At 46.1% G+C, this 21,310-nt stretch overlaps 1 protein-coding gene across 7 annotated transcripts in view; it reads left to right on the forward strand.

The window, feature by feature from the left end:
- The window catches only part of slc4a4a (solute carrier family 4 member 4a), a 50,729-nt gene continuing 29,419 nt past the window's right edge, over nt 1-21,310 (forward strand). For 2 of the 7 annotated variants that reach the window (XM_035639873.2, XM_035639872.2), the window contains exons 1-5: nt 3-343; nt 1,194-1,490; nt 2,177-2,269; nt 7,109-7,182; nt 12,304-12,477. In XM_035639873.2, the coding sequence (XP_035495766.1) occupies nt 2,256-2,269; nt 7,109-7,182; nt 12,304-12,477 (262 nt within the window). In that variant the 5' untranslated portion in view covers nt 3-343; nt 1,194-1,490; nt 2,177-2,255. Of the gene's footprint in view, nt 344-1,193; nt 1,491-2,176; nt 2,270-7,108; nt 7,183-12,303; nt 12,478-21,310 lie in introns of all 7 variants that reach the window. The other 5 variants (XM_035639874.2, XM_035639875.2, XM_035639871.2 and 2 more) reach the window with 4 other exon arrangements.

Genomic DNA, 21,310 nt, shown 5'->3' on the forward strand with positions numbered 1-21,310 from the left:
CGGCCTCGTTTTCAAAACTATTCAAAATGCCAAAAACACCATTATAGTTGAAGCGAAAATGATTATTAATGTTCCGCAGGGTACCGTGCTCTCCCCCCTTCCTCTTCACCCTGGCCTGGACACATTGGATATCACACACAACAACGGACAGCTGACGCCTCCAGATGTTCTCTGATGCTAAAGCCATCGTCAAGGCTGGATTATGGACCGGGCCAGTGGGGCTCAGTGCCCCCGAGGCCTCGGACTGCCAGGGTGGCCTCCGAGCCTCAGCCTGCGCACGGTGCTTGGCCCAAGACCTCCGAAGGAGGAAGTTGAACTCCAGGGCCCTTAGTGTGCTTATATGGTGAGCGAACCAGTATGATCCTAAGAGGCTCTGTACCAAGTCAAATTAAGAAAATAACGGACAAACGCATATCTACATTTCTTTATGTTTTCTTTATGCATATCTGATTTTCTTTAACTTATTGTAAAAAAAAAACTGAAAATCCTGCAAACACACAGTCAGACGGCTCGGGGGTAATTTGAGTCTTTGGCTGAAGAAATCCTCAAAGTATGAATGTAAACCTGTAAAAAATAAATAAATAAATAAAGGGAAATAGTTGGAGAGACACAAGAGTCATCTCAGATAACACAAAATGGCCGAGTGACCCAGGTTTGCTTAGTAAGCATTTGAATATGTGTGGTACAGTAGCGCGCACACACACACACACACACACACACTGCACAGCACTCTGCTGGCTGGTCTCCGTCACACGTCCAGCAGATGGCGCTGTAGATCGAAAGTACTTAGTTCACCATCTGAAATAAATAAATAACCCAAGCAATCTTTCTCATATGAACACTGCAATAATCCTGTTATACTTTTTTGTTATTCTTATTTTTTAGGAAGCGATGGATGGATTTATGGCCCAAATGATGCACAACTGTCAGATTTTAATGGTGCAAATGTGAACAGGAATGCTGATTTAATCACTGATTCATTTGTTGTTCCACACAAGGAATATTTAAAGACACAAATATCATGTCTAAATTCATCGAGCTTTTTTATTTACTGTAGAATCACAACCTAATATGCATATGATTGATTTTCCCTTCTGTTCATGTTTTCAATAATGTGAAACATATTGCTGCCTGTTAATTCTGAACCATGCGTCACGCACTCACAGCTGTATCCCTCAATGACTCTGTTCAAGTGGGGGAAAGAGAGGAAAAGAAACCAAAAGTTGGCGAGACGATGGTGTGCAGCAGCAGTGGAGCAATCTGACCTCCCACCGGAGGAGTGGCGTTGACAGAAGGACGGTCCAGCGGCGGGATGGAGGAGGCGGCACGGGGCGGCGTGCCGAGCGCAACGGCCGCCGCGCAATGACACCACGCACATACAAACTCCCCCGAGCAAGTGAGAGGAGACTTCTTCACCTTCATGCCACCGCGGGGGTGACGACACCGGGAGCCGAGCGCACGGAGCCAAAGATTCCAAAACAACTGCAGCGGTAAGTCCTCATGCGGGGAGACTCTCCTCTCCGGGCCTCGTGTGAAGAGGCGTCTCGACCCATAAATGAAAACTGTTCCTGCTATGTTTTTCCTAATCATGCCCCGTGCAGCTTCTACTGTAATAAATGTCACTGTCTGCGTGGTGGAAAGTTTTGTCCATGCGGATTGGAGCGTGGCGGCTTGTGCGTAAAAAGGCGCATCTGGCGCGCGTCTTTTGTTTTTGGCCACGGTGTTCCCTGGAACAGAAACACGACTTGGAAGGAATGCACTTAGCAGGATTTATGATTCTGTTGTCAAACTCCTTGTGCTTGTCTACTACTAGATTTTTTGTTGTTGTTGTTGCCATATCTGCTGCATCACATTGTCGAGTCTGATAATGTTCTGTAAATGTATGACAGGGTTATTACAGTGCCAGCATGATATTTTTGCGCCTTTTCCCTTTTTCTGTGATACAATGTTGCATTGTTTCCAAGTCTCATCGACCATAATTCATTTTCTGGATCAACCCCCGGGCGCATTAGAAGAAGTCTCCCTTTGATTCCTGTGCAGTATGTAATATCTCTGGATGATTTGTTCCTCATGGTTGTTACTGTAAACGAAGAGATGCTGGTTGTGTACTGTGCATTGAATCCACGGAGAGCAAGCAGATAAAATGACCACCGTGTCATGTGTTTTTACTCGTCAGGTCAAGCATCAGCGGCCGCTCGGGGTGGTGATCCGCTCTGCACAGCACATCCAGTGAGGAGATTTATCAACCCGGAGAGATGAGCAACAAGAAGTAAGTGATTCTCACTCTGCGCAGACATTTTCTTTTTACTGTTAAACAAATTGAATACACAAGCCTTGGAGCCTACGAGCGAGCCTATGAACATAAATGGAGGAGTGAATGCTTATTTTGTTAGTGGCTTTTACAGGGACAAGTGTGATTTGACAACAAGATCTGACAAGTTGCATTTGTTCCTGACTGACGTTCACTTTCAGCCGGTGCTGGAGGCGGTTGGACTTTGCTTTCATTTCAATTTCATGTAAAAAAAACAACAAGTATCATTACATCTGATCTCAATGTGACCTATACTCAGCCGAGCGGGCTGCGAACGAATCTCCTCTCCTGGGCTCGGCGTTAACACACTTACTTAGAAGGTCATTTAACATTTTGAAACGCGTTAAAGTTTAAGTGTCCAAGACACGGGAACAGCCGTTCGGAGAAAGAACGAGAAAAAACATACCTCAGATACAATCGTGCGCAGAGTCAAGTCAACCTCGAACAAAATTCCCTGAGGGGCAATAAAGGTTTCATCCGTTCACTCATTAACCTTTGTTGCTTTAGCGCTGAACGATCACAGAAGCATGTAATCAGTATAGATTGGATCTCACAGGCGGATTGGCCGCATCAGATTCGTGTATACGTCTTTAAATCCGTGACTGCCACCAAATTGTTAACCTGATTTTTGCATCATTATCATTGAGATACACAAAACACACTCTTGTTTAAAGTTCATTTACACTCCAATATTCCTAGTAGTGTGTTGCTGCAGAGAATCAAGTCAAAACAGTTTCAACTGAGTGATTATAGGAAACTATTTGACGTTTGTCTTACATCGTCGTCAAACCACTGTTCTAAGGTCCTTGAATCCCTCATGAATCCTGACTTTTGCGTCCCATGTGACCCCCCCTGTTTATTTTGAGTAAGCAGTGGAAAGTTGCGGCATCGTTTTTTGTGCCCGTTACTCCTGCGTATAGTGACAACTTCAAACTGCGACACATTCCTTTTGATCCACATTGTGCGGAGAAGGGAACCCCTCCAGCGGGGGGAATCGGATATCTGCAACAGTTGATCGATTAATCGACTGCTAAATTAATCGCCAACTATTTTGAAAATCGTTTATCGCTTCAAGTAGTCAAAATTCTCTGGTTTCAGCTTCTTAAATGTGAATATTATCTGGTTTCTTTGCTCCTCCGCGACAGTAAACTGAATATCTTTGGTGCGTCGACAAACTCAAACATCGTCTTGGGAGTTACGGGAAACACAATCGACATATTTCACTAGTTTTTGACATTTTATGGACCAAACTAATCGATTTAATCAAGGAAAATAATCGTTAGTCGCTGGACGTTTAACTTGCTTTGCATTGACTTGTTTGGAGTCCAGGATACTACAGATCTACGACCTGGACACATTTATTCATGTCTCATGTGACGACTACAGCGGAATAGTGTATACCATCACAAACACACACACACACACACACACACACACTGTCGGCAGTGGGATCAGCCCGTCGAGTGCCGAGGACACACGCCTCTGTGAGCAGATAGTGAATGTAGGCCACAACACGCAGATTGACTGTTGGTCCGCAGAAGGACGGGGAGACTGATACGTTATCTGTGCAGCGACGGGGCAGATAGCTGCTAATTTACAATCAGGAGTGCAAAGTAACAGCGTTGTATCAAGTTTTGATTGGCTTATAGGGCTCGTAAAGGAGGTCGTTTGAAGGTTTAGCTTCAGGACGTCAATACGCACATCTAACAAATACTGATTGAAGGAATAATCCATCCTTAAAACATTCCTGAATGAACACACATTGATCTACGAAATTTCCGTTCTGCCGTTCGTCTTGTTCCTTTAACTTCACACTTCACATTCTTCTGACTCCAAATGCCACAACGTCACTTATATTTTTTTGTGCGTCTAGAACGTAGTTCAGAGGCCGAGGGATAGCTTGTGAAGTTATTAGCAAAATCCCAAGTGAATGGATCAGATCGGGTATGAAAGAAGTGACATTGAATTGATGTTGTGGTTAGGTAATTCTAAACGAAATGCAGTTAAACACAAAAAGGGCTTTTTGTTTTTGAAGTAGCATCTCATTTAATCTGCATTTTTGTGATAAACTGTTCTTGAGCAGACGCTTGTTGTGTGACGAGCAGCAGCCATCTCATATCTCAGACGTGAACTGTGCTTTTGTGGCGACTTCGTGCTGCTGGGAGTGAATTTTTCCAGCGGTGCAACAGCTGTAATTGTTACCAACTCATATTCATACAAGCTGATCGGTCCGAGAACGTCACCATGCAAAGACGAGTTTTTGTTTCTCCTGTTGCTTTAAACCTGCTGCTTTTATGTTAGAGCCATTTCACACAGAGATTATTAAAACACGTGGTCGATTATTATCAATAAATTATTTAATGAATCAATCTCTTATTGGGTAGCGTATTGTCCATTATGCAATTTAAAAAGGCAAAGCTATGACTAAACTATGTTATGTCATTCTCTCCTCTCAGACATGTGAAAGAGCCTTGTGGGGAATGTAGGAACAGAATAAGCAGAACAAGAGGTGAAATGTAGATTAAGAAATTAATATAATTTTTTTCAGAAATCACCAAAATAACTAAATGCACACAACAAAATCACAAAATTGTTGATGTGCAATGATGACGGTGGATTTCATACTTTAATTCCCACTTCAGAGCTACAATGCAATTTTGCTGGAAAAGTTTAATAAAGCGAGTGGTTTTCTTTTCTCTCTCTGACGATGTGTAAAGCTCAGGGATTGAAACGGACGGAGGCTCAGGCCTGTTATGTCCTGGGTCGTTCTATAGGTGGCAATGGAGGAGGATGGAAGTGGAAGTGTTAGGAGGATGAACAGAGGTGAGAGGCCTCCTGCAAGAAATCCTGCACTCAATAGCTTTTTTTTCCTTCACAAAAGTCATTTGCTATATCAAATGTGTAGATGATATTACTTCTTAGTTGTTACCAGTTAGTTTAAGCAACTTTAAACACTAGAAGTGCTTTTCTGGTCTAATCGATCACCCTAAGCTCTTTACAGTACAAGTCACGCTCACCCAATTCAGGGTTAGTTGTCTTCCCCGGCACACGGACCGGAGGAGCCGGGTATCAAACCCTCCGCCTTCTGGTCAGTGGACGACCCGCTCCAACTCCTGAGCCGCAGCTGCCCAAAGCAAAACAACACTGTCTAAAAACATCTCTAATTCATTTCTAAGTGGTAAAACAACTCTGATTCCGTAGAAACACTGATTAGTTTGGATATTTACAGATTCTCAAAATTAAAATAACACTCGTCATTTGGCTGTGGAAGGACACACACACACACACACACACACACACACACACACACACTCACACACACACTCACACACTCACACTCCAGTTACACTATAACAATCTCTCGGTGAGACTTTGAATCGCAGCCAGCTGGAACAATACTCTGCCCGAGCCGACCTTTGACCCCTGAGCGCCTTGCGTCCAGTGTCTCTCTCCGACTGTCCACTTTGACTTGCAACGGATTAAGTCTCTGCAGAAGATGAAATATTTAGTGACTTAACTATAAATGTCCTTAGAAACTAATCTTACATTTAGGAAACCTTTAAACAATCAGACAACAAAAACATTAAAAGCATATTTTGTCCTGTTAGAACAATTATATTCTATGTATTTATGTGTGCACTGGTTTATATCGGCTAATGAAATATTATATCCTCAGTCCGCTTATGTTTGTGGCAGCCGCTCGCTCAGCGGACTGAGGATACGTCCAGTATTTGCCCACACCTCCGAAATCAAACAAACAACACTCCTTTCCGGCTTCACACTCGGCCCTCGAATGAAACATCTTTTTATCCTTTACACGTCGAATGTTTGTTGGGAAACACTCCGGCCGTTTTTGTGTGTGTGTGTGTGTGTGTGTGTGTGTGTGTGTGTGTGTGTGTGTGTGTGTGTGTGTGTGTGTGTGTGTGTGTGTGTGTGTGTGTGTGTGTGTGTGTGTGTGTGTGTGTGTGTGTGTGTGTGTGTGTGTGTGTGTGTGTGTGTGTGTGTGTGTGTGTGTGTGTGTGTGTGTGTGTGTGTGTGTGTGTTTGTGTGTGTGTGTGTGTGTGTGTGTGTGTGTGTGGTCACTTAAGTAAAGCCGACGTAATCCTGTAAGGGCGGATGAGTAGACAGACATGTGATGCCCCACTTGTTTCTTAGGTGGAGAGGAGGGGGGGGGGGGGGCATTAACCAGCAGATGGAGAGGCTTTGTTGTGTGTGTGGGCGTGTGACTGATTAGACACAACACTTTTAAATGTTTTTGCCTCTTTTCAGTAATAAAACCACGACTCTGTGTCCAATCGATCAAGTCGCGACAGAGTTCAGACGCCGTTTTTGACCAGATCCAAGTTTAGTTTTTCTTTTTCTTTGACGGAACGACCGGTCACTGTGGTCGTCACGCTCAATCAGCGCAGACTTCCTGTCCTCTCCCTCACCCTCCTCCTACGCCGAGATTAAATCCATTACTCCGTACCTGCCCTCCTCAAGGACGACACACGCCGCTCACGCTTGACCATTACGAGCACTCGCTGGAAGGAAAAGAACCCCCCCCCCCCCCCCCCCCCCCCCCCGTATGGTTAAGGTGGCTATAGGTCTCTAGATGTGGATGTAGTCGCAGGAGGGGGCTTGTCCGTCAATGAGTCTTTCTTCCTTTAATGGGGGATGAGAGATGAGCGCCACCAGCAGCACCCGACTGACTCCCAGCCCCAACCTGCTGCAGGTGAACGAGCCCAGGAGCTATGGCTCCACGCTGTCGCTGGAGGAAAAGTGTGATCAGTCCTTCTTTCTCTTCTACTACTACAGGATGGAGGACGAGGCGGTGCTGGACCGCGGGGCGTCCCTGGTCAAGCACATCTGCGACGAGGAGGAGGTGGAGGGTGAGTTCACCGGCACACCGTCATGTCGCTGCAATGCCATTTCATCTCGAACGTCAAAAGTTTGTGTCGTGTTGTTTTTGGTTGTCCGTCTTCCTTCTCAGCTCCGTTCGTTTTGGTTCTATTTTTTCCAAGCGAGGGAATTGAAAAAGCAAAAAGAAACAGGAAGTGAACTCACTTAACCTTTTAGCGGGTGCCAAATTCCAGGCGCTTCCTGCGCGTACGTACACCGCGACGCTCGCCTGTGTACCGAGCTGGCACCAGAACGACGAGGAGCGAGGGAGCATGTGATCCTGTGTTTACCTCACTAATCTCATCACTAATGTCGGCCTTTCTGTCTCTCGTGAGTAACCCCTAATAATCTGTGCAGAGTAAAATAATGTAGCAATAGTAGAATTGGCACCTAAGGAATGTAGTTGAGCTTCATTTTAATATCACATCTTGTTGAACTCTGTCAAATCGGATGAAGTGGACCATGTAGCAGACAGTAATATAAAGACTCCCCTCCTTTCAATTACACAATCAAATGGCACGTGTGAAGTAGACTCGTCTGGATTTTTCAGCCCGACCAACTGCAAAAATCGAAAACTCCCAACGCTTCGTCGTTGCCTCGGAGCCAAGGTCGGGTTGACGCGGCGATGACGTTTACGCTGCGCCTTGACAAAGCGGGTTGTTGGTCCCGGTCCAGCAGATTAAAGGGCCCGGTCCTGGAGTAGAGCCAGTTCCAGCTCCAGCTCTTTTGTCGCTGTTGTTGATTTCAGAAAAAAATCGATTAAGATTTATTCTCTCTACATGACAAAAACTACATTTGAATTGTTTTCCAGAAATTCTTTAATGTTGCTTTATGATTTAAAAAAAAAGGCTCAGCCCTGACTCTGTAAATTGAAAACCCCCCAAAAAATGGTGCGGGCCGCACCACACCACACTGCCTGTTGACAGACGCTACTGCTCGGGGGTTTTGGCCTCGTGGTTAGCGCGTCCGCCTCCCGTACCCGAGGCTGCAGGTTCGAGCGGTGCGGTTAAAAGAAAAAAAAACCATCAACAACAAACAATCTTTCTCCAAAGAAATCGCTTGCCGCCCCTTTAAGACGAACATTAATGCAGATTTGACGTAAGGCGTCCACAGCCTCGAATAGATTATCGCACTGCACAGACATGGATGTGAACGAAGCGACGCGTAGAGTAGTTGCACTTTTCGACTGTGTGACAAGGCTGTATGTGACTCGTAGAACCACTGGAATGAGCCGCTTAGTAACCTACTCGCAGAGTCGGCAACACGTGTCCCTCAACGCTGCAGATCAACATTTTGTCAGGTGTCACCTCGGCCTGAACGCTGCTGCAGGTCCGCCCAGCTTCCCCGTGCGTAAGACCAGAGCGTCTCAGCTGTGTCTGCGTGTGTCCTCGTCTTCTGACGGAATCCCCCCCACCCCCCCACCCCCCCCCCCCCGCGCCGTCCGCCCGGAGCACTGATAAAAACAAAAGAACAAAAACAGATGAGGTGGCCTGACATTTCTCACATTGTACCAGATAAAAAAAAAAACCTTTTGGCGAGCGGCGGCGCTTTGGTCCAATGGCCAAATTATCTTAATCCAGACACCGTCTCGGCCGGTGTTATTAATTCCAGTGGCGTGGTATCTCACCCCTGCTGCGTCACGGACGACGTCAATGGTGAAAATAGACGATTCACTTGTTGCCGCTGGCCTCCTGCCTCCGTGACCTCTCGGCTGCGCGTGTGCGCGATGAGGTCGAACCCTCTGTGCGTATGTGAATGACAACGCGTGACGCAGGATCTCGTGCCCCTGAACGCACAATGTGTCGTGTGACGTCGCTGTTTGTATTTGCTGTAGAACATAAATCACAGTTGCGGATACTGCTGAGTCACAAACCGAAACAACAGGAGGAGGAATAGTTTTCTTCTGAAAAAAACAAAAAAACACAAAAAGACCGGCTGTCACCATCTCTCCGCTCCGGGGTCCCGACAGTGCCGTTTCAAAGCGGGGTCAGTATTAGCATGCTGTCAGCGCCGTGCGGCCCCGTCGCCATCCTCCCCTGTCGGGCCGGCAGCAGCAAAAGCGCGGTTACTGCGGAAACTGGCGCTCGGCGTTGCATCTCCTCAGAAATCTGGATGGCGAAAACAAACCTCCCAGCGGACACAAGGATCTCATTTTGATTCAGCGTGTTCTCCCCCCCCCCTTAAAAAAAAAGAGAAGAGGAAGTCGTTTCTTTTTACAAAGCTTCCCTGGCAGTGTGCAAATCTTCCTTTCCCTTTCCCCCTTGACTCGGCGGTTCTTCACGCCCCTCTCCTCTCATTCTCTCGCCTCCTGTCCTGTCGCCGTTCCGCCCGTGCAAACGTCTCGGCGCTCTGCTTTATTGCTCATCCATCAGCTCCGACGGTCTTTATCCTCTTTAGTTTTCCCTGCGCTCCGTGCGTGTCTCCGCTCTTCCTTTTGTCGCCGTCCGGGCCATCCGCCTCTCGTTGCATCGCGTTTCTGAATGAATAAGGTTCTACTGGCCGTCTAAGCGTGAAGCTATGTCTGTACATCGGGGCAGAAGAAGTATTGTGTTGGAGTCGCTCCAGCGGAAGGAAAGGGGGGAAAATCGTGATTTTTAGATGAGATTAAAATCAACTTTATCATCATATCTAAGTAGAAGTGCAAAAAAAAAAGCCGTACATATCCTATTCATATGGAATATAAGTAGGATATGTGCAGTATGAACAGTATTGACAAGAATCCGCAGTATCAATACGCGAAGTAAGTGAAATAATGCATGATATGAAGAGTATAATAAATACCCTATGGACAGACGTGTACACTATAGACAGTCGTAATAAGTTGAGTACAGTAAGAGGCCGTCACTGGGATGAATAGTAGTGCAAATATGTCCCGGGACGGGGGGTTATAAAGTTGTTTATTGAACAAATATAAAAAGTAGGTATGTGTGCTGAAATAAAGTATACCTGGAAAAAAGTGGGAATACCTGCTGGGAAATTTGGGAATCTCAAGGAACCGCACGGCTCATGGGCCCACGTTGAAACTGGGGACTGACGTGCCCCCTTAAAAAAGACAATTTTTTGATGCCAAATATGAATCTGATACTAGAAAATTGTCCGTCTGCATGGACTTTGATCGAAAAGGCCTGATTCATCCAGAGCTTTAACTCTCAAACGGTCACAGGTCACCGGGTGTAATCTGCTGAGGTCGTCCGACCAGACTCTCCTCTGTTTCCCAGAGGAGATAAACTTTGTGTTTTATTTTTCTTTTCTTTTCTTTTTTCTCTTCTTCTTTTTGGCCTGCGATGATGACGATACGATGCCGGCGGGCCCGCCGCAGCCTCGTTCGATTGATCTTTCTCCCCCCTCCCCCCCCCCTGCGTTTTTCATGTTGTCACATCAACCAGCCGTCATCCTTGTTGAACCAAAAACTCTGGTGAACCGATGCTGGTCCTGTCCCGGGAGCCGGGTCCCCGCTTGTCTTTGTCTCTTGCCTTTCTAGTCTCTCTCCCAACTTCTTCATTTTCTCTCTCTCCGCCCCCCGTGTTTGTTTGCCGTTCACTTTGGTGCCATGCGAGAGGGGAAAGTGCCGACGCACTGAAGGAAATCGTAAAACAGCGTTTGCCAAATATTTCCTCGCATGTAGCTAAGATAAGATAACATAAACCTTTATTCATTCCACAATGGGGAAATTTGGGTATTACAGCAGTAAAGTGGACAAGAATATATTAAAAAAATGTACAAAAAAGGGTTAGTATGTACAAAATATAATACTTGTAACAAATAAGATTAAATAAAAAAACAAAGGTTGCTGTTGGATCTGTGTTATTATTACATCTTCACGGTTAAAAACCAAACCATTTATATATACATATACATATATATACATATATATATATATATATATATATATATATATATATATTTATTTAGTTTGATCCTCTCTCTGTTGTTGTGGGAGGCTGAGGCTGATAATCCAGTGTCTCCACAGAAAAGTAACGCGTTCACTTTCAAGCCGCTCCGATCTTCCCTCGTCCGTCGGTGTCGGTGAATTTAGATGAACCCCCCCTGTAAAGCGAGGCATTGTGGTGCGGCGGAATAATGAAACGCTGTTGTGCTTCAAGAGGCGTCATTGTTCGTCGTGTCCGGGGGGGGTCAGTCACTTCCTGGGTCGGGTCATGTGCAGTGCTTGGCTCAGCGTTCCCCCGACCGGCCTTAAGAAAGGCGACGTTTGACACTGATCGCACTGAGGCTTTTGCTTCAGGAGCCTTTTTGTTTCAAATTTTTCCTCCGCTTAGAAAGAGTTAACCTTTGACTTTGAAAACGTAGCGTCCTGAGGCCTGGACAGTCAAACTTACAACTGAAAGTATGCAGGTATTACAGAGAAGGTGGATATTGATTCTTATTATTATCATCCACCTTCTTAAAATACGATGCGATACAATGACTGCACATTAAGATGGACGACACGTCTCCACGTCCTCCTACTGTACAAAATAAAAAAAAACCAATCTCAGCTGTCAATCATTTTGTCTCACCCTGTTTTTATCTATAGCATTTTCCCCCCTGGTGATTTTTAAACCTCACATTGCATAAATCATATCGCGAACCATCGTAATATTCTGTATGTTCCTACCATGTCATTAAATCAGACTCAGATCTTCGCGTATTGTATCACCCAGGTGTGTGTGCATTACACTTAAATCTGCGTCAGTTAAAAATAAATGCCCTGAATATAGACATACATATATAAATATCTGCCATATGTCCAGCGCGTTGGCGTGAAATCCACGTCCCCGTGAAGTCTGCTTTTTTTTTCATTATTGACACCGAAACCCCCGACGACGACGTGTAAATCCACTCCGTCCCCCGTCTTTGATGTGGTGCCAGGCCAGCGTGTGAAAAAACAAAAACAAGGACGTAGTCATGCACGCGGTCGCGCCGTCTTCGCTGCTACGTGCCACTTCTTTCCATGTCCAAATATTTGTTCTGACAGTGTACCGCGACCCCCTCGCCCTGCTCCGTTACGCCGTCTCGCGGGGGGCCGCGTGAGAATGTGGCCCCCCTTGATTAGGTCGGGGGCGCCTGTCAGGATTGTTCATCTGTTCTTCATGTTGTTTCTTCTCCTGCAGGTCACCACACCATCTACATCGGCGTGCACGTGCCCAAGAGCTTCCGGCGGCGGCGGCGTCACCGCCGGAGGCCCGGCCACAAGGACAGGAAGGAGCGGCTGACGGAGGGCACCTCGGACAAGTCGGACGCGGAGAACAACGACGAGGCCAGCAACAGCATCCTCAAACCCCTCAGTGAGTTCCGACGGACTCCACGTCGAGGCCGATTAAGGTTGACGTCCGTCTCCGTTCATAAGGCCGCTCGTTTCTCGGCAACTTCTCCGCGACCCCCCCCCCCCCCCCCCCCCCCCCCCCCCGAGGAGGAAGTCGCTGAGTCCACTTTGCGGGGCCAGAAATAGCCGCTGAGTGACGAGTCTGTTATTATTTATTTTTTTACAGGGAGTAATGGCTCTTCAGATACTGTCGTGCTCGCGTTGATAAGAGTCTCCTGGGTACCGCGTATGAATGCGTGTCTCTCTGTCGCTTTTGTCCTTGGTTGTCGACTTAAGTGTGTCTGGGTTCTTTTTCTTTTGTGTGTGTGTGTGTGTTTGTGTGTGTGTTTGTGTGTGTGTTTGTGTGTGTGTTTGTGTGTGTGTGTGTGTGTGTGTGTGCGTGTTTGTGTGTGTGTGTGTGTGTGTGTGCGTGTTTGTGTGTGTGTGCGTGGGCGCGCTGGCGTCCATTTGTGTCGGTGCTGGTGTTCTTCTGTCCCGCGGAGTGCAGAGTGCGATGCGGCCCTCAGGCTGTGACCTGCGGATGCTCGGGTACAAAGAGCTCCGGCGCAGTTTGAGTGAACGCTGAGAAAGGAGAGGGGTCACGTTCGGTGATTGCGAGTTAAAGTGTAAACTCCTGCTGATGTCGGCAGTTTTTTTCTTCGCTCCGGTTTTGGTGGTGTGAGGCCGTAGGCGTTAATTAAACATGGGGTCAAGGTCGAGTCCCTTCAAGGAGATATTAATATCTTCTTCTTTCTTTCTTTTTTTTTTCTTGGTGTTTCTCACATTGGGCTGCACACTGCATCAGAGTGATATGAGCTTCTCAGATTTTAAATATTGGAGAAGAAGTCATGTGTAGACATTCGCCTCAGAACCCCTCAGGTTTATCTACAGAGAAATACGTTCCAAGAATACAGACGACGGATGAAATCGACTCCCTCTGTTCGTGTGAATATGAAGACGCTGATCCGTCTGATGGGTCTTTGCAGGGTTTTCCTGTATTTGCTTTCCAGAGCCCGACACTGCCCATAACCCCTAAAACCCGACTGTCTGTGTTTTGAGCCTCTGGCCCCCGTCTGACAGGGACGCTGCTGTGGACGGGGTGGTTCCAATCTGTTGTGCGTAAACAGCGGCGCGGTTGGTCGGGTCCCTCAGACTCATCACACCTTTCACTCACACGTGGGTCTTTCTTTTATTTATTTATTTATTTACTTAGCCACCTGTAGTTACGCGAATTTCAAAGTTGGACTTTTCTGTCCGGCTGGAAACCAGAGACTCAAATGAAGCACTGCGCTGGTAGACGAGCACTCGGTGTGCGAAAGAATAATTCACGTCCTCGCATCCATTCTATCATGGCAGCGTCAAGTCTTTTAACCTCGTATGTTTTCTTCCTTTTCCTTCTACTCTGTGTGTATAATACCAAAACATGTATGTGTGCGAAAGGGCCCGACACCGTCATCTGCTGATTCCTGAAGAAACCCCCGCGAGGGGGGGGGGGCGTGGGGGGCGTGCCGAGGCAACACCTGCGACACCTGCACACGTCACCCTGTTTACAGCAACAGCGGTAATTCTCCATTCACGGAAAAAGTGCGACTATGTTGGCAGGAGAATGTGAGCGCTGACGTCGGGTTGACAGTCAACACGGCGCTCGAGTCTGCCGGCACAATGCAGGCGAATGCAGTCGCCGATGCTCCGATGGAATCGACGAAATGGCGTAGCGTCGTACACTGGAGGGTTCACCTGTTTTTATCGTGTGTAAACAGACTTTTGTACATTTTTATATTGGGTTTGATGTGAACCATAACCGCCCGTCCGTTGTTCATGTGAAGTTGATAGTTATGCACGGCACCTTTTATCCAAATAGCCCAACTCACAAAAGGCCTCATGCTCTGCACAACGTCCCACTTCCTTAATCCGGAGACGCTCCCGCAGCGATGCGCTTCGTGTACGATGGCAGAAAGATCAAAATGTTTTTTGCGCCACTCGACTGCTAAATGCCAGTGGAGTGTGTGTAGTTTACATGCTGGTGGAAAGTTGATGATGGGCAGAGTTGGGACACTTTGAGAAGTGAGATACACGACATACGAGACATCAACGCTGTACAACTTGGAATCTCATATTTGGAACAGATGTGTTAGGCTCCAGACTCAAATATTAGCTGATGGTAGAGCTGCAGCAGTTAATCGATGAATGGATTAGTAATCAACTTATAAACCAAATATTTACTATTTTTATGATTGATCAATCTGTTCAAGTAGTTTTTTGTTTTTTTAAAGTCAAAATTCCCTGATTTCAGCTTCTTGAATCTGAATAATTTCTTGTGTCTTTGCTCCTCTGTGACAGTTTTAATGGACCAAAAAAACAGATTAATCGATAACAAACAATATCCGCAGTTGCAGCCCGAGCTGACGGCTGAATACTCGGAAAAAAAGCTTGTGAGCTAGGACTTCCCAATGTCACTAATGTCGTAGGCAACAAAATGAAATATGTCCTTTTAAAAAATATCTCAATTGAGCTTTTTCCGAGTAGCTAAAATATTCATTTGTTCCCTTTTTGCCACATCGGAGCAGCTGCAGTGTTTTTACAGCTCAAAAATAAAAAAAATCCGCAGCCATCTGAGGCTCGCAGAACCGAACGTCCTGCAGTTATTCTCTGACCTCCACTGTGTCGCTCTCTCTGGGACACCCCCCCCCCCCCAGGGGGAAGGACCCTTGTCCGTCATGTGGACTGAAAGAAATCCTCTTGTTTGGTCAGATGGACGCTGCGGGGACTTCTCCTGGTTGCATGCGTGAGTGCAACCAGCAGAGTGGTTTCATTTTGATGAGCATGGTCTTATACTATGGGATGAAAGAGTGGATTATAAAGATTATTTAGGTTCTTATACAAATGGGTTTAACTTAGTAAAGTCAGGGAGAACAGACCGCGACTGCACGGTCTCCTTTAGCATCTCCGACTTTAAGGGGACTTGCCCCCCGTTATGATTCAAAGGACGATCCCTAGAAAGTGCGAGGACTTTCGTGGTTGATGAGTGTAAAGGTCGAGTTGGACACCTGGCAGACTTTTGAACATTATTTCTTCAAGTATTGATTCGGTGTTGGACATTCTTTCCCTGAGACTAATGTAGACGGGTCCAAACAAAAAGAGACGGTTTTGCCGTGAGAAACGATGACCTGACAACGACGCCGTTATTTGTCCAGGCTCTCGTCTGCAATCCTGAAGTGACTCTTGACTTTTCATTTCTTCAGGACACAACAAGACCGACGATGTTATAAAAGAAATGCATTTTCCTCCCGCCCCTGATGAATGTGGTTAGTTCAAGAAATTTCAACAACCCACCATGTTTTTTCCTCACAGGGTTTTGCAAAAACCTTTTGCTGACAGTTGTGTTGAAATAAGATGAGCATTGTGAGACGAGTAGAAGAGTAGAAAGGGTCTCTGGAAATTTGATTGGATGAATTGGTTAAACGCTGGAAATCCAATCTTTTCTTTTGTTGATTTATCGTCTTTCTGGGCATCCTGATGAGTTCATCTTCATCGATTGACCATCCCATGAAAGATACAGGCGTACTGGATATTCTCTGTGGCTCTGAAAGTCCAGCTTGACCTGCGATAAAATAAACAAACCCCATTTTTTTTAAATCTTTCACTATTTAAACCTTTCAAGTTTAGACGAGGATTCACGTTTTGAATCAATTAGAATTGATGTTTCTGTCTCAATGTGAACCACGGCCCCGTCCGTCCGACCTGAGGCCTACAGCTCCCTAGAGGCTTTTTCTTGTTTTTTTTATTCGTGTCTGTTGTGGTAATAAACACGTCACGTACATTAGGTCCTTTGTAAACATAGTCGGACTTGCCATAGGGACGACTGGGAGAGACACAGGTCGGCTGGTGGACTGTAAAAAAACCCATTCAGTTTTAACTGTCTCTTTACAGGGTGTGTGTGTGTGTGTGTGTGTGTGTGTGTGTGTGTGTGTGTGTGTGTGTGTGTGTGTGTGTGTGTGTGTGTGTGTGTGTGTGTGTGTGTGTGTGTGTGTGTGTGTGTGTGTGTGTGTGTGTGTGTGTGTGTGTGTGTGTGTGTGTGTGTGTGTGTGTGTGTGTGTGTGTGCGCGCGCGCGCGCGCGCCCAGGGTGCACATGAGGCCATGCTGTGTGTTCGCTTTAAGCTCTGCCAGCACGAAGATTTAAAGCTCTGCATTATTAACACACAGTAGCTTACAGGACATGTACTGTACTAGACGGCTTGACGCTGACTGCTGCAGGCAAGATGCACCGTATGTGTTGTTCCTGATCAAATGAATGGGGAACACATGCTGGCGAAGTAGCTGAGCTTTCGGGACAAAGGCATTAAAACCCTTTTGTCGTCAAAGCTGTCTTGAGTATATCCTCGATATTTACCGCAGTGCGTCTTGCAAGACGTGAGCTAAATTACTGCGACCATATGCCGCTCCCCGAAACATCTTCGGCTAAGATAGGATGACCTCGCTAACACTCATCTTTCCAGTCTCTCGGAGAGGAGAGACATTCCCAGGCGCTATCAAGAATGAAGAATATATCGGTTTCAAAAACAAATCATCACAAAATGTTTATAACCTTAAAGCTACAGGGTGTAATATTTAGAAGAACTCATTCACAGAAATTGAACATATTGTCCATAACTGCGTGTTCATATATGTATAATCACGATGTTTTCTTGTCAACTGTGAATAAGTTAAATATAGTAACATGAGGTGGACCCCTACGTCCGTGTGAGTCTCCATGTTTGCTATGTTGTGTTGAATACGGTTGCTGCACAAAGCGCTACAGGATACGTCGCATTCGCGTTGAATTTTCAGACGGAGATGGAATCAGCGGTGCGCCGCCCTAAATTGTCCCCTGTCGGCTGCTCAGTTGGTAGCGTTTTGCAACTTTTACCAACCGATTCCGCCAGAAAATTCCAAATATTACACACTGGGGCGTTAACGTAGGTACCTCTCTTCTTTCGCCTTTCGGACATATTTGAACATCTTCCACGGTCAGAGGCAACGGAGATGCGCATCTACTGTACAAGCGATCCCGTTGCGATCTCTCATCGCGGCGTGGCCCTAGAACAGGACAGCAATCATAGCTCAAGCGGCGGGTATGCTTATCTTTTTCATTTAGCCTTACCGCAGAAAGCCGTTTAACATCTGGTTCCTCCTCCCCCTCAGCTGGTGTCTGTTATATTCTCATCGGAACATTCCCACCTCGGCTATCACAACAAAATACCAGAGCTGGACCGGCCTGGGTATTAATACTGAGCTCTCAATGGTTCACTCTGCATTCAACCGGCGGCTCCGGTTGGAATCGCCGCGCCGTGTCGCTCGCTGCCCTGCATACTGAGCTGTCAGACTCTGTGGCCTGGCAAACATTTCCTGACCCCTCGGTGATCCTCTCTCTCGCCTTCCGGACGAGGTGTCGTTGCATTGCGGCTGCGTGTACAGTCACAGACAATGATCGTTGCCATTAGCGCCTACGTAGCCTTTTTCTACTGTACCGAGTTTTCTTTTCCCTTCCCAAAGAGGTCAGGGGCGACGGTGGATGGTATTTGTGTAGGATGCATTTCAAGAGTGGGACTAAACAGGGCCCTTTAGTGGCAGTCACACTAGGCTCTCTGCCGGGGCAGCGGGCATTCTTCCTCCGTCCCCTATCCCATGAGCCTCTGCTGCCGGGACAAAGTCCTCTTTGTGCGCCCGTGGCTCTTGGCTGGAGCGCACACAGCTTTGAAATTGCGTTTGAACGATGGGATTTTCATTTCTATCCCTCCTCTTCGTGCTCGCTTGCTCTCACCCTTTTCACGCACCCCCCCTCCTCCTCCTCCATCCCTCCTCGCCCAACCTCCCACCATCCTCTTAGCAACTGCTCGCGTTGGGACAGTTTTGCATTGACACCAGCGCTGTTTCCAGGGTTTTTTCCTGGATAGCATTGGACATATCGGCATCGGCTTATTGAATTTTTAAATGAGGAATTAGAAAATCTATCACCGGCACATTTTGAGTAAGCACATTTTTTTCACACCTGCTGTGTTTTAAGAGGAAGATTCAGCGAGCAATTGAATTTCAGATTTTTAGAATTTGACTTAATTACACACATTATAGTTTTTCAATAAAAAACTTGTTTGTTTCATCCTTCCCTTACTTCTTGTTCCTCTAATATAAAACATTGTGAATAGTAGATATTGATTTGTAATAGGTCTTTATTATGGGGAAATTAAGGTTAATTTGAACATGTGGAACGTTACAGCTGTAAACTCTGGTTGTCAGGTCGCTCTTTCTGATCTAGTACCAACATTTAATTCTGCTTCTGTATTTCACTGGAGGAAAATAATATCTTTTGAATTTGAGGATTTGATTAATTCTGGAGTAATTCCGTTATTATTATGATGACATATTAAATGCTGCTCCCTAGAAATAAAGCACATTTACCACTTTAAAAAAACGAACATAATGCAGTATGAACTGTGTGTGAGGCTCTGACCCTCACCTCGCGCCGCTGGCTGCATTGTTTTTCCGTTCACTTCTTTCGCCACATGGTCGGTATTTAAATCTTGTTTTAACTGTTTACTGTAATCGGTGTAAATCACCGTGTGTGTGAGTGTCAGCTGAGTGTGTGAAACACACATGTAAATTATTCCGCCCCAAGGTGTTATTAAACCGGTCGCGGTGACTTAGGGTAGTTGCAGCTTGTAGAAGTGTGTGTGTGTGTGTGTGTGTGTGTGTGTGTGTGTGTGTGTGTGTGTGTGTGTGTGTGTGTGTGTGTGTGTGTGTGTGTGTGTGTGTGTGTGTGTGTGTGTGTGTGTGTGTGTGTGTGTGTGTGTGTGTGTGTGTGTGTGTGTGTGTGTGTGTGTGTGTGTGTGTGTGTGTGTGTGTGTGTGTGTGTGTGTGTGTGTGTGTGTGTGTGTGTGTGTGTGTGTGCGTGTGTCAGTAGACAGTTTATCCCCCCACCCAGTAATCTTAGAGCTGCTTGTCAGGCATCGTACCTGCTGCCGCGGTTGTTGTTGTTATTGTTCAGCAGAAAAAAATTTGAAAATTCGAGCCTTTGTCTAATTTACAGTTTTGCCACTTACTGCTGACTGACTGTATGAATGAATGACTTGGTGTGTGTGTGTGTGTAAACCTCAGCTGTGAAGGAAAGTCCAGTAAAAGACGCAACACGAGGGTGAGCTCAGATTATTGTCCTTACATAAAGTCTGTTTGGAAATCTTATTGACAGTAATAATGATATTTTTTGGAACAGGATATCATTTCCCCCTCGTAGCATCACTCCACCAGAGCAGTTTTCGTGTCCATGGTTTATAGGCTGACAAGATTAGGACTCGAACTGAATAACGGCATTTTGAGGAATTTGAAAAAAATGTCATATTTGAATATTCAACATGTTCAGTCAACACTCTGGTGCCACAGTATTAGCAAGTAGTGATGTAATCAGATAAGGCAGCTGTGCTATTATTACTCACAGACACACACACACACACACACACACACACACACACATCTGTGGTACTCCTACACACGTAAGGACCCTCGCTGACACAATGTATTCCTTGACCTTGACTGTAACCATCACAGGTACATGAACATACTCTTATCTACTCCTTCACCTTGGTCTCACATTAGTCCCAAACTTCAACCTTGGGATTGGGTTTTTTTTTGACCAGACAAAACATGCTCACTTTGCAAAAAAAGGCCTCCACTCCAACGGTCCTCGCAAAGACGGGTGTACGAAGACACACAGGCGCCCCATGTGGGTCGGGCTGAAAAATGCTTCGCTTGGCCTGTTCCCAACCGAGGCCCCGAGATATCTGCCAGCGTTTATGACGATCGGACAAGTTCTCTCAGAGGTGAAGCCAAGTTTCACGCTTGGCAAAAGATATTTTGGTGGATGGCGGCCGTGTTCACCTTTCTTTTCGCATTTGGCTAAAACTTTGATCCCATGCGTGACCTTTTCCTTTAATGCTTTTGAAAAATGTTTTTTAAAAAAATCAATAGCAAAGATCCTCACCGTACCTCCAATTCATCTGGCAGATTTAATCCAGACTGGTTTAAAGCCGCCCGAGTCGTTGCTGCGACCGACAGACAGTCATCTGTATATGACGGTGTTTGTTGATGAAAATCTATTGATTTCAATTAACTGACAATCCACTTGGACGTGGCCCATCGCAGCTTATATCTAATTCGGTTTCTTTTTTAGTTTTTTTCCAGGAACTAACTCATCATGTGCACACAGACTTCGACTGTCACAAAGACTCGCACTAACATCCCTTCTGAAGCAGATCTGCTAGTAGAGACTTAATGTTAAACACAAATCCAAGTCCCAAATATGTCGTTTTTGATTTTGAATATAATTAATTTTTAGCTTTTTTCTCCACAACCACCAGAAATTACCTTGCGACCCCCGTGAGAGTCGGGACCCCCGAGTTGAGTCACCGGTGTAATACACCAATCGGCCACAACATTTTGCAGCATCGTTCTGACTGACGTGACACAGCGGACAGTTGCCCAGACTAACCCTTAATGTGTCCAACGACACTGATTTCATACTGATCTCCCGTCATGCACACGAGAGGAGCAATTGGCAAGTTCTGCACAGTAGAAGTGTGAGTCCTCGGTCGGAGATGCCGCCCTTTTCATGTACGTGATCTTTTCCGTGAGCAAGCATCTGGTGATGCACCGTGAACTGGCCTTGTGTAGTTGTTTGCTAATGACATTGCTCTGTGTGTGTGTGTGTGTGTGTGTGTGTGTGTGTGTGTGTGTGTGTGTGTGTGTGTGTGTGTGTGTGTGTGTGTGTGTGTGTGTGTGTGTGTGT

The sequence above is a fragment of the Scophthalmus maximus genome, chromosome 19 (assembly GCF_022379125.1).
Source record: "Scophthalmus maximus strain ysfricsl-2021 chromosome 19, ASM2237912v1, whole genome shotgun sequence".
NCBI lineage: Eukaryota > Metazoa > Chordata > Actinopteri > Pleuronectiformes > Scophthalmidae > Scophthalmus > Scophthalmus maximus.